General features: G+C 38.4%; 1 protein-coding gene across 1 annotated transcript in view; it reads left to right on the top strand.

Moving 5' to 3' along the window:
* Positions 1-332: 332 nt before the first annotated feature.
* Positions 333-14,213, top strand: part of Crb1 (crumbs cell polarity complex component 1) — a 209,973-nt gene continuing 196,092 nt past the window's right edge. Inside the window, exon 1 of the mRNA XM_041649123.1 lies at positions 333-384. Coding sequence (XP_041505057.1) covers positions 366-384 — 19 coding nt within the window. The 5' untranslated portion in view covers positions 333-365. The remainder of the gene's footprint in view (positions 385-14,213) is intronic.

The raw sequence follows: 14,213 nt of genomic DNA, 5'->3' as shown, positions 1-14,213 counted from the left end.
ATAATGATGCTGGGAATGTAAACTAGTCAACCAGTTTGGGATTCAGTATGGTGATTCCTCAAAATGCTAAAATTAGATCTACCATATACTTCAGCTATTTTATGCCAGAGTATTTACTCAAAGAACCCAAATCAATATGTCACATAGACTCTTGCACATCACTGTTATGTAAAGAACTATTATTAGTATCAATATGTGAAAACAACCTAGATGTTCATCAACATTCTTTTGTTGTTTATAGGTGTGTCTATGTGTCTGTGTGGATATGTGCTTGTGAATGTACTGCATGTGGAGACCAGAAGAGGGCACTGGATTGCCCCAGAGCTGAAGGTACAGAGTTGTGAAGTGGTCCACATGCAAACTGGATGTTCTTCTGCAAGAACAGTAAGTGCTCTTAGCCTGTTTTCCATCCTAGACCATCAGTAGTTTTAACTTTTTTCCCAAAAGACAACACAAGGTTTCAAAAGGAGGGGGCCAGTTAATAAATATGTAACTGACAAAGAACCTATGTCTAGAATATTTTAAGAAAAGCTAATAAAATGATAAAATATGTAACACCATAGAATATATGTAAGAAGACGTTTGAAACGGCACTTCATTAGAAGATAAGCACATAGATCTTTATATTTTGTTTAATTTTGTTATAATAATAGAATATACACAGACATTATATTATAATAATAGAATATACACAGATACTATATCAAGTGTTGGTAAGTGTGATGGTTGGTTTTTTATGTCAAATTGACAAATTAGAGTCATTTTATAAGACAGACATTCAATTGAGAAAATGTGTTCCTAAAATCGGTCTGCAGGCAAGCCCATAGGGCATCTTCATGATTACTGATTAATGTGATAGGGTTCAACTCATTGTAGACAGTGCCACCATGTGCTATAGCAAAGCAGGTTGAACAAATCACAAGAATAAAACCAGGAAGCAGCATTCCTCCATGGCGTCTGCTTCAGTTCTACTTCCAGGTCCCAGTCTTGAGTTCTTGCCCTGACTTCTTTGAGGATAGACTGTGACATGTGGGCGGAAAAGGAATAAATCATTTCCTCCACATTTCCTCCACAGGTTGCTAGGATGGGGCTCCGCTGCTTCTGGAATCTTAGCACAGCAACAGGAACCCAACTAAGACAGTGACTGCATTAGTTAATTTTCAGTTGTGGTATGACACCATGACCAAGGCAACTTATCAAAGAAAGTGTCTCATTTAGACTTCCAGTTTCTGAGGGCCAGGGTCAGTCCATGATGGCAAAGCAAAGTCATGATAGGAGAAATAACTGAGAGCTTACACGTTGATCCAAAGAAGAAGACAGGAAGATGGAACAAAGTTCACACTCAGCGACACACACATCCTCCAAATAAGGCCACAGTTGCCAACCTTTCCAAAATAGTTCAATCTTCTAGGGACCAGGTTCTCAGATATATGAACCCATGGGGGCCAGTCTCAATAAAACCGTCTAAGTGAGTATATGGGTCAACTAAAAATCCCAAACACTCTCTGTGAGGATGCAAAATAGTATAAATGCTATGGATAATAGCTGAGTAATTTCCATACATCAATGTTGACAGAGGTTTCTGTCCTGCCCAGTCCCGTAGCCATTCAGTCCCAAAAGAAACACACAGAGGTCTGCATTAATTATAAACTGGTTGGCCTCTTAGCACAGGCTTCTTATTAACTCTTACATCTTAAAGTAACCCATAATTCTTGTCTGTGTTAGCCATGTGGCTTGGTACCTTTTATCAGTGAGGCATTTTCATCTTGCTTCCTCAGTGTCTGGGTGATGACTGCAGACTGAGCCTTTCCTCTTCCCAGAATTCTCCCGTTTTGGTCATCCCATCTATACTGCCTGCCCGACTACTGGCCAATGAGCATTTTATTAAACCAATACAAGTGACAAATCTTTACAGGGTATAAGACCATTGTCCCACAGCACATAGACATCAAAAATCTTGTACCAGATAACTATTCCAACCTAATGGAGAAGAAACAAGAGAATATATCCTCACAACCTCATATATGAAAATTTATTTTCATTTTATTTTAAATAACCACAAACAGGAAGACACTCATTGGGTACAAAATCAGATGAATAAATAAGCATATCACATATTCACATAGTAAGTACTACTGTTAAAATATTAAAATAAGAGACTAATGATAAATGTATAAATGAGTCTCAATAAGTAAATTTCAAACACTTTATTTCTATATGATCAAATATCACTTTATAAGTGTTTGAAAGATGGTCATTATGCTGTTTGAGTTGGCATGGGGAAAGAAAAGATTTAAAAAGATCATGAGACAATATTTGTTCATTATTCAGGTAGTGATTTTAGCAGGGAATACATATAATCTCTAGTTTTGGAAATGGTATATACCTTTAGGACGTGAAGCCTTGTTGGAGGATGTACACCATTAAGGGAGGGCTTGAAGGTTTTATTGCCTGACTCCACTTTCTGTTCTCTCTGCTTTATGAGTGTGGATGCAATGTTATCAACAATCTTCCTGCTGCAGATGTCAAGCCTTCCTAATTGTTGTCATCTTTTCCAAACCATGATGGATGTTCTCCTTTGGAACTATAAAACCAATATAAACCTTTTCCTCCCTAAGCCACTTAAACCAGGCATTTTATCATAGCATAGCACCAAAAGATAAACTAATACAAGATATTGTATGGTTGCTTATCTAGCTCACCTATCAGACAAAAATTGTTTAGGAAAACCTGTATTAATCTCTTACACTATTCTATTTTAATAACTAGTAGAATTCCTAGATGTCAGCAATCAGTAAGTAAATTGAAATAAATAATCTACTTGAACTTCTTTTCTTATTTAAATGTGTTTTTATTTATTCTTTTTTTGGGTAAAATAAAGCATAATAAGATAAAAAAAATCCATCATGTCAGGGCTGGACAAGCCAAGGCAGCTAAAGGAAAGGATCCTTAAAAGCACATTCAAGAATCAGAGACCCACTTGTTCACATACTCAGAAGTCCCATAAAAAATACTAAGCTAAAAGCTATAATATGCAGAAAGAAGTTTCTTGCCCACCTAGTCCCTCAGTCATTCGGTCCAAATAAAAACACAGAGGCTTATATTAGTTATAAACTATTTGGTGTATTGCTCAGACTTATTACTAACTAGCTCGTATGACTTAAATTCACCCATAATTCTTGTCTATATTTAGCCATGTGGCTTGGTACCTTTTCTCAGTAGGGCCTTCTCATCTTGCTTCCTCTGTGTCTTGCTGATGGCTGGCTCTGCATTTCCTCTTCCCAGAATTCTCCTGGTCTGTTTTCCCTGCCTATACTTCCTGCCTGGCTATTGGCCAGGTAGCATTTTATTAAATCAATACAAGTGACAAATATTTACAGTGTACAAGAACATTATCCCACAGCATTTCCCCTTTTTTCTTTTCAGAACAAGAACCCTAAATCTAATCTCCTTTGTTTAACATTTTTCTTGACCATTATTCATAACAACTAGTAATCAACATGCTAAACAAAAACAAACATCCACAATCTATTTTTTGTGAGTATGGGTTTAGTTTTTTAGGCTACCTCTTGCTGATTGGGGGTGCTGGTGATCTTTGGAGGACCCTGAGAAAATTTAGGATTATGATCAAATCCTGACTGGAGTATTCTATGAGGCTGGATCACCTCAACCATTTACCTTGAAGCTATTCTGGATGTAAACTCAGAGGAAACTGCAACAGAGGCACTCGAAGATTTTGGATCATCTGAGCCATCTGCTCCTATCAGAGATTTTTCAGGGGAATTTTCCTCAATCAAACCTGATTTTTCTTAACCCAGAATGAATCCACAGCCTCTCATTTCCTGTGGAAACAAAAGCAAAGCCTCTTCTCCAAACAACATGTCTTTGACTTATATTTTGAAGTCAAGTCATTTTCAAAATATATAGGTTGGGTTAATCCAGCAGCATTTATAATCAAATGTCTTTTAGCAGCTGTTGCTCCTTCCACAGCAGTGAAGCAATTCAAAGACAACATAATAACATACATTATCCAGATTTTCTGTGTTTTCCATCCTCATGTGCCTTTTTTGTTTAACTCTATTTCCTTTATTTTTAATTTTAATTTTTGGTTTATTGAGACAGGGTTTCTCTATGTATCTTGGGATGTCCTGAACTTTACTTTGTAAACCAGGCTAACCTTCAACTCACAAAGATTCACCTGTCTCTGCCTCCCAAGTGCTGTGATTAAAGGCATATACCACCACTCCCAGCTACTCTATTTCTTTTTAAAGGACTTCCTCTATTCTTTTTCTTTTTACTTTCAAGCCTACATATATTTTTAAACACATTGTAAACCACTGAGAGTTTTTTTTCTGTCTAAATCTGTTTTTACTGTATATATCTATCTTTTTCTGAGCACATAAGTCTTTAATCTGCTAAATGATGTGGCTAGGATTAAAGCTGCAGCTTTGGAGGCTGTCTCCACCTCATTCCTTGTCTTCCTGAGAGTCTAGTTTCATGGTGGAGATACTGAAAATAGCCATGTTTATTGCCACAACTCTCTGGAGCTTCTAGGTCCATGCCACCACAGAGGAGCATGCTGCCAGCTGCTCATAAACACTGTTTAAGCTTAAAAGAGCCATGTGGTTTTTGCCACTAACACTGAGTAAGAAAGCCTCTTTTGGGTTTCTTTGTTTGTTTGTTTGTTTGTTTGTTTTATTTGGGGTTTTTTGGGGTTTTTTTTGTTTTTGTTTGTTTTTGCTTGGTTTTGGTTTTTGGTTTTTGGAGAGAGGGTTTCTCTGTGGCTTTGGAGCTTGTCCTGGAGCTAGCTCTTGTAGAACAGACTGGCTTTGAACTCACATAGATCTGGCTGCCTTTGCCTCCCAAGTGCTGGGATTAAAGGCCTCTGCCACCACTGCCCAGCAGGAAGCCTCTCATAAAGGAGCTGCAAACAGAGCCCACCCAAGAAAATGCTCCTACCAAGAAGCCAAGCTTGACTCTGTTCTTTTGTGTCTGGAATCCCTTCCCAATCTCTCTCTGGTTTTATGCGGATGTAGTTGCTGAACACTGGGTACCATTTATAGAAAAAAAGTTTCTATCCCACCCAATCCTGCAGCCATTCAGTCCCAACTAAACACACAAAAGCTTAAACTATTTATAAACCATTTGGCATATTCTTTAGGCTTATTGCTAACTAGTACTTATGACTTAAATTCACCCATAATTCTTGTCTGTGTTTACCATGTGACTTGGTACCTTTCCTCAGTAAGGCATTCTCATCTTGCTTCCTCTGTGTCTTGCTTGTGACTGATTTCCTGCCTTTTGTCTTTCCAGAATTCCCCTAGTCTGGTCACCCCACCTATTCCGAGTCTTATTCTAGGGATTTCCAGAGGTAGGATCACCAATTTTGGACAAATTGGCAAAAGCCAGTGGATGGCTGCTTTTCTTTTCTAGTCTTCAGGTTGAAACCCAGTATCTGTCTCTGGGTTTTTATTAATCATACTACATTAATATATGAATGAGATTTGATGCAGAACCATGGAGCTTTCTACTTCACTGTTGATGAGTTCATGAGAGCCTTGGCCAGTCTATTTAGAGCACCTTGCTCTCCTGGCATACTCCATCCTAGCTGGCTCTTACATTCTTTCTGCCTTCTCTTCCATGGAGTTCCCTGATCTCTGAGGGAAGGGATTTGATGGAGATACCCCATTTTATATTTTCTTTTCTTAATTAAAACAGTCTTTTTATTTTACATACCAATTCCAGTTCCCACTCCCTCCTCTCCTCCCACTCCTCTCACCTTTCCCCCATGCCTCCCACTTTCTCCCCACCCCACTCCCTATCCATTTCTTAGAGAGGATGAGGCCGAGTCAACAAAGTCTGTCAACCACTTCAGCCAGGACCTCCTCCTTGTATCTAGACTGAGCAAGTTATCACTCCATGGGGAGTAGGCCTCAAAAAGCCAGTTCATGCACTAGGGATAAATACTGGTTCCACAGCAGGTAACACCACAAACTACCCAAGCCAAACAACTTTCATCTATATTCAGAAGGCCTAGTTTGGGCCTATGCAGGATTCCAAGCTGTCAGTTTAGAGTCAGTGAACTCCCACCAGGTCAGGTCAGCTGTTTCTGTGGGATTCCCCATCATGGTCTTCACCCCTTTACTCATATTACTGCTCCTCCCTCTTTACAACTGGAATATGGCAGCTTGTCCCAGAGTTTAGCTGTGGATTTCTGTGCCTGCTTCCATCAGTTACTGGATGAAGATTCTATGATGACAATGAAGGTAGTCATCAATCTGATTACAGGGGAAGGACAGTTAAGGTACCCCCTACTATTGCTTAGGGTCTTAGCTGGAGTCATCTTTGTGGATTCCTGGGAATTTCTCCAGTGCCATGTTTCTCACTAGCCCCAAAATGGCTCCCTCTATTAAGATATCTCTTTCCTTTCTCTCCCTCTCAATCCTTCCCCAATCCCTCTTGTACTCTTCCCTCTCCCTTCCTCCCCTCCCAAGTCCCCTTTCACCCTCACCCTCCCCCCAACTCCCAATTTGCTCCTCAGAGCTTGTCTATTTCCCCTTCCCAAAGGGATCCTTGTATGTCTCTTTTAGGATCTTGCTTGTTTCCTGGCTTCTCTGGGGTTGTGAACTGTAGGCTGGTTATCTTTTGTTTTATGTCTAATATCCAATTATGACTGAGTACATACCATGTTTGTCTTTCTTAGTCTGGGGAGATAACTGTGTGTTCAAAGATCTCTCCCTGTGCAATGTTTATCTGTGGGTCTCTGTATCTGTTTCCATGTGCTACAGAGGAAGCATCTTTGCAGTGATGAATAAGGCACACATCTATGAGTACAGCAGAATACTTTTAAGCGTCACTTTATTGTTATTTTTTTTTGACCAGTAGCATTTGTTTTACCCTAGGATTCTGAGCCATCTGGTCTCTGGTTCTTGGTCACCCAAGCAGTGTCAGGTATGGTTTTCATCTCATGGAGTGGGTCTTAAGTCAATCATGCATTGACTGGATTCTTCCACTAGCTCTGTGCCACCATTGTCGTAGCATATTTTTCAGGCAGGGCAGCAATGTAAATGAAAGGTTTTCTGGTTAGGTTGGTGTTTACATTTCTCTTTTGGTAGCCTACAGAGTACCTTTGTATGTTATAGACACTAGATTATTGGGGTGAATGTTCTACATAGGCACCAGCTTGACCTCTGCATGTTCAATGAATTGTGTGGGGTTTGTCTTTAGCAATGGGAATTTGTTGTCCATTTGTGGAGAGCAACCTATTGTTATGACAATATCCTGGGTTATTTGGGGATTTTCATGGGACCCTTTCAGTAAACAACTGAATTGGATAAAAGCCATCCCAGTACTAAAATATTCATTTGTTAACATGAGATAGCATGTTGAGGTTCCATCTCCCTCATTATTGGGAGAGTTCATTAGGATCACCTCCATATATTATAGGAAGGCTCCATTGCTCTAGGTGGGAAGAGGTAAAAGATTTAAGATTGAGGAAGGGGGGGCTAAAGAGATGGCTCACAACCATCTACAATGGGATCTGATACCCTCTTCCGGCACACAGGTGTACACGCATAGAGCACTCATACATAAAATTAAATAAAGTTAAAAAAAAGATTGAGGAAGGGAATGAGGGGAGAGACAATGAGAATTGAAGAGCATTTGAGGGGTGGTATGGAAACCTACTTGGATATTTCCAAACATACCAAGAAGAATACCAAAATTAACAATAGCACTGTTTCTGGATAATTTTGAGCTTCTCTTTTAGTATTAAGTTGATGTGATAGCTATTTTTGTTTGTCAACTTGATTATATCTGTAATTAACTAAAAATTCAAACTTCTAGGCATACTCATGAGTTGGGAAGCTTTCTCCTGGCAATCTATATAAAGGACACGGAAGAAAGAAGCTTTTAATTTTTGTCTTCTTGTCCCAATTCTCTCTGGCAACTTCATATATCCTGCTATAGAAGCATTCCTTCACTGGTATTAGAACCAGAACCAGCTGAGTCATCCTGGCTCATGCTTTGAAAAATCTATTAGATTCTTCTACTACCATCAGGAAATAGTCACTATTGGACTAGTTGAACCACATTCTGTAAACCACCCTAATAAATACCACATATATTATATATCATATTATATATTTATGTGTGTGTGTGTGTGTGTGTGTGTGTGTGTGAGAGAGAGAGAGAGAGAGAGAGAGAGAGAGAGAGAGAGAGAGAGAGAGTTGTGTTCCTCTGGAGGATCCAGGCTACTATATCTGATATAGTTGTAAATTTTATTTTGTAAAAGCACAAAATAATTACAGTTCCCATTGTGATACTATGATCAAAAGATACAGAACCACATTCTGTTTGTGAAGTAAAGCAATGGAAATTTTATAAAGCCAACATATTCTGTATATTAGAATGAAAATATCAGTGATCTGTTAGAATCCCCAAAATGCTCTATGTTTTAATAGATTCAATGTCTATTGTCTGCCCCTTGGGCCCTGCCACCTGTAAGAAATAACTAACCAACATCTCAATCTTCTCCTTCCTTTGTTATACTTTTCCCATTAAATCAAAGCTTAATGCCTCAGTTACATGTCTTCTCACACACAACAGAAGCTACACAACTGCCATCATGACCTCCTTACAGTTCCCATACCTTATATACAACTAGGGATTGCAATGCATTTCCTAACACATACTTCATTTGGGTAGTGTTAGCATATTTAGACAGCAAACTACATTCATCAATAAGTGGTACTATCCCATAACATGGAGAGAAAGACAGCCATCCCGAGAATCCCCCCGAAGGATACTCTACTCTGGGATGACTTTGGTGTGGTTGCATATCTTGTCACTCGCCACAGGGAGCAAGAAATTACCACTACAGCAAGGACACACACGATCCCATGGGTAAACATAGCCATACCAGGCCTGACTCTGTGCATGCTCCACCTTCACGCAGATAGGTCTATGCTGCATGTCTTACCACCCATTTCAGAGGCAGTGCAGCCACTCCTCAGTACATCTTTGTTTTTTTGAGTATTTTTCAAGTCCTGTTTTTGTTGTGTGACTTGTGCCATGGAGACATAAATAAACATCGCTCTGTTGCTGATGGAGCAGCAACAACTCACTGGAAGCTATTGATCTAGGTCTAGCTTAGTAAACTATTGAGTTTATTGAGTTACTTACAGGGACATAGTTGACCTAGAGGCAGAAGCATCACTGGAAATCCTGTGCCTGTATGGGAGAAGACTCATAAAAGCTGTGCCTACATAGCTCCCTGTACAGCAAAGAGGAATCTACATTGGGTGTTCTCTTCAGCTAGACAATTATCTACTTCTTTCATAACCTTGGAGAAGGATCCTTATAAATCAGGTAACTTTCTGAGCTCCCCAGGCCTTGAAAGTTTCATGACCTTGCTGAACCTTGCACATTTTGCTTCTTTTCCTGATGAGCCTCCAATGAGCACAGAAAATAGCTACACAGTCAGCAAAACATTATAAAGTTAGCTAGAGGTCATGCATGTTCAGCATTATAAACATGCTGAGAGCCGGAGAATACACACCTTTATGTGCAGGACTTATATTAATTTATTTCAATGAAAGCATCTTTAAGAGACTGTATATAAGTTAGGAAATGCTTATGTAATGTAATTATGGTTGCACGGAGGAGAGTACTTTTGCATACGATGAGGCCTGGAGCTAGTTAGATTCCCCACCAGGTCAATGGTGCCCCAGTGACCCTAAAGGTTTCTACTGCAGTGTGACAGCCACTGCTCACCACAGGTCAAGATATCCTGGTTCTTAGACAAACCCCAGAGGCAGATAGCCATCAGCACACTGACAGGCAGGTCGCAGCTGAAAGGAGGTTGAAGAATTAGCCAGAGCTTCCAGAAACATTTTTTTTTTCCTGCGGGCTTTTGTCCTCCATCCAACCCCTTTTGAAGTCTGTACACCAGCCGGGGACGAAGTGTTCAACACATGAGCCTGTGAAGGACATTTCTCATTAAAATCAAAACATATATCCAAGATAAAAATTTAGGAGAGGGAGGTTACCCTTCTAAGCAAGTGGAGAGAAGCTAAGAACCCAGTAAACCAGTCATATAAAAGAAGTAAAATAAAACTCATAAGAAAACGTAAAAGCTCAGAAGTAAAAAAAAAAAAAAAAAAAAGACATGGAATCAGAGACGTGAAAACCATGATTGAACGGGGATGAGAGCGAGGGTAACTCTCTCTTGATGGCTGAATAATACCTGCGCGAGGCCGATCCATACGAGAGCCGAGGACAGGGAGCCACAGGGTCCTGCAGGAATTGTCATAGGCGGTAAGAGCTCTAGGAAGCAAAGGTAAATATTAATCACTATATTTGCTTGCTTTTGAAAAAGATTTAGTTCTACTTTGTCAAGGACAGAAAATGTTTGGGAAAGTGATAACATGTGAAAAGGAATTTTTCTTCGCCCTAATTCTTTCTGAGGAGGAGGTCATGATGTCCTCTAAAACGGATGCCAAGGATGCAAACAAAAGCCAAGAGTGCAAGGCTTTCCTTTCTCCTGAGGGGTACAAGATGTGCAAACGAGAAAAACGCAACGTGGAGGATATTTTTGGAGGGGTTGCTGTGGAGGTTTGCATTTCTGTTGTCATGATGAAGCACTGAGAGGAACACCAAGTTTGGGAGGAAAAAGCTTATTTGACTTACACTTCCATACTGAAGTGTTTCCTTGAAAGAAGTCAGGACAGGAACTGAGCCAGGAGCGGATGTAGAGGCCATGGAGAAGTGCTGCTTACTGGCTCGATCTGTCTGCTTTCTTATATAATCAAGGACAACCAGCCCAGGGAGACACCACCCACGATGGGCTGTGCCCTCTGCTCTCAAGGACTAATTAAGAAGCTGCCCTGCCGGCTTACCTATAAATTGAGTTTTTAGAGGCATTTTTGTAGTGCAGGCTTGGTTTGTGTCAGGTTGACGTAAACTATTCAGCGCAACTAGTAATGAAGTGAATTTTTTTTTAAAGAGCAAGGAATTTCCAGGAGCACTGTCAGTAACAGACCATGATTCCCATCTGCACCTGAATTCTATGGTGTAGTATTTACTCATCAGAAGACAGAAAGGGAGCTGGGGCTGAAGAGATAGCTCAGTGGTTAAGAGCACTGCCTGCTCATCCAAAGGTCCTGAGTTCAATTCCTAGCAACCATGTAATGAGATCACAACCATCTGTAATGAGATCTAGTACCTTCTGGCCTACAGGCACATATGCAGGCAGAACATTGTATACATAATAAATAAGTAAATCTTTAAAAAAAAAGAAAAACAAAACAGAAGACAGAAAGGGACCTTAAAGAGGACTCACAGTTAAGGGTAATGACTGCTCTTCCAAAAGACCTGACTTCAATTCCCAGCAACTATAGTGATATTTTATGTATGTTCTAAAAAAATAAAGCTTGCCTAAAGATCAGAAGGGCAAAGCTAAGCCACTAGAGGTCAGGCAGTGGTGGCACACATCTTTAATCCCAGGATTGGCAAGACAGATGCAGATAGATCTGTGAGTTCAAGGCTACCCTGGGCTACACAAAATCAATGCATAAACAAATCCAGGTGGTGGTGCCTCATGCCTTTAATCCCAGTACTAGGGAGTCATACACCTTTAATCCCAGCACTAGAGGGAATATAAAATGGGAGGAGAGGGAGGCTCAGTCTGCTTAATCTGCTTATCTGTTTAGTATGCAGCATTGGCAGAGGTAAGGCTTCTCTCGTGGCGTGGCTGCTTTGCTTTTATGGTTTTTGGCTTGAACCCCAATAACAGTCTCTGCGTTTTATTATTCATGCTACAAGCAACCATGAAAGATAGCTTACAATCTCCTTTACCTCTAGACCAGCAGATCTAACCCCCTCTTCTGAGCTCCAGGGCACCTTCATTCATACTATACCTACACACGTGGACACACACACATACACGTAAATAAAAGTAAAATAAATCTTGTTTAAAAGGAAAGATAACGGGAATGTTAAGAGTTGACTAATTACAAAAGCAGCATAGAATTTGTGGGAGAATACTCCACCATGCCCCCTCAAATCCTGCGAGTGTCAGTTTAAATTTATGTTTCTCAAACTAGAGTCGAGAGAAAGAAGATATTCATAGTATTTAGTTCTTTTTGAAAATATAAAATTGTGTGACTAGTAATAAACATTTACTACTAATTTTAATTAAAATACATTAATTTAATTAAAAGACATCATTCCTGTTTTTTCCTCCCTCCTATTGGTTCTCTCCTTGCTTCCTCTTAAAATCATGACATTTTTTTCTTTAATTGTTATTGCTTTACACACACACACACACATATTTTATATGCCTATATTTATATATATGCCTAAATATATATCTACAAATTGATAATCCAGTTAGTGTTACTTCTTTGCATGACTTCAGGCCTGTCCACTGGTATTGGATAAACAATTGGTGGGCTAAAATGCAACATTTTCCTATAGAGACATTTAAAAGACATTTCTTGTTCTGGATGGGATACTAACAGCTATGTTTTCCAGCTTCTTGTCATCCATATTCTTTGTGTCACTAGAAAGACTTTGGTAAAACAAACAAACAAACAAAAAACTACAGACCAACAAACATAAAAACAGCCAGTGAGAACATGGTGTTGTCACTATAAAATTAGTATGTGAAGTTGAGCGAGCTATACATTTATCAGAGTAAAGAGCACTGATCTAAAGATTAGATGTAGACACAGAAGGATTCATTTTCTTTTCCATATTCACTATATGAGAGAAATACTTGTCATTTCAGTTTTTATTTACCATCAAAAAATTGTCTTCCAATATTGATCAACTATAAATCCTCCCAAACAAACTCCTCGCTGAAAAAATATCAATAGAAGGCAAAACAAATCCAGGTATCTTGAACACATGTAGGTAATACATTTCTAATGTTTTATAACATTAAAGTCATCATTAGGAATATTCTTTTGGCAGGGAAACTATAGTTTAATCAACAGAGAAGTATGTGCAAAATTATTCCTTATAATTTTCAAAAAACCTCTTGTGATAAGAACTTAATTTACAATGAAAAGGAACCCTTATAGTTCAATTTTGATCTATGAAAATCTATAGTATTCATTTAGAAATATTCAATATGTGACCTGTGCCCAATTTATACTATATTTTTCTTTTAAAAAAATTTAAGCTCTTTTAACTTTCAAACATTTAACGTCTTAACAACACAATAGAGTGTGAAACTCAGAGCCATTTCCTGTGGCATAATTGTATACATAATGTAGATAGAAATATGCTCTTTCAGCTTAGGAAGGAATTATAATTTTTAAAATTTAGGCAGAAGGACAGCTGAGTATGCTCAAACAGTAGCATAGAAACAGATTTCCTTTTTACAGATAAACATATTTCCACTGGAGGGTGCAATTTGCCAGTATATCAACATTTCCATGGCTCCTTTAATGAGTAGGCTTAATAAATATAAGAGAACGGATTATTTCCAAAACACAAAGAATACTGAGCAGATTTCATATACATAAATAAAATTTTACCATTAGGAAATTATGATTTATTAAACAAAATACTTGTGATTTAGTCAGGATAAAGGATTATAAAAACTAAATGCAATTTTTATTTTTAATATTTTTGAATACCAAGTTTAAAAGTTTCAATGTTAATATTGTAAAATGTATTAAAATACTAAACATTAATGATGATGGCATAATTTCACCCATAATACTATGAAGTTTTGATAGTTGCTGTCTTTTGTAGTCTAAGCATACATTTAAAATTCTGTATAAACTATAAATAAATTTTGCTTTATTACTTCAATAATATTTAGTACAATATTTAATATGGATTTAATTAGCATAAAGCTAAACGACACACCTTATTGAATTTTTTAATATTTTTATTAGATTCTACATATAGACATGAGATTATTAAATCCTTAAACAGTGACTATTGCTAAGAGTATTTATTGAATACTGACTATTAGTGCAGTGACATAATTCTTAACTTTTCAGTTATTTACTTAATCCTCACCTCAGTCTCAGGGGTTGATACCATAGCCTCCATTTCATAGATGATAAACAAAAGATGCTAATGACCTCCCAAATCCATAAAGTGGCACTAGAGCTCAATACAAGTGACATCCCTCAAGGCACAGATTTCAACAGTATTTAACAATTATGTTAAATTCTTGACGTCCATCACTGCTA

This window comes from Microtus oregoni, unplaced genomic scaffold, assembly GCF_018167655.1.
Source record: "Microtus oregoni isolate MIOR12 unplaced genomic scaffold, Mior012 000003F_ref0000135, whole genome shotgun sequence".
In the NCBI taxonomy this organism is placed as follows: Eukaryota; Metazoa; Chordata; class Mammalia; order Rodentia; family Cricetidae; genus Microtus; species Microtus oregoni.
This window is presented reverse-complemented; position numbering and strand designations above follow the sequence as displayed.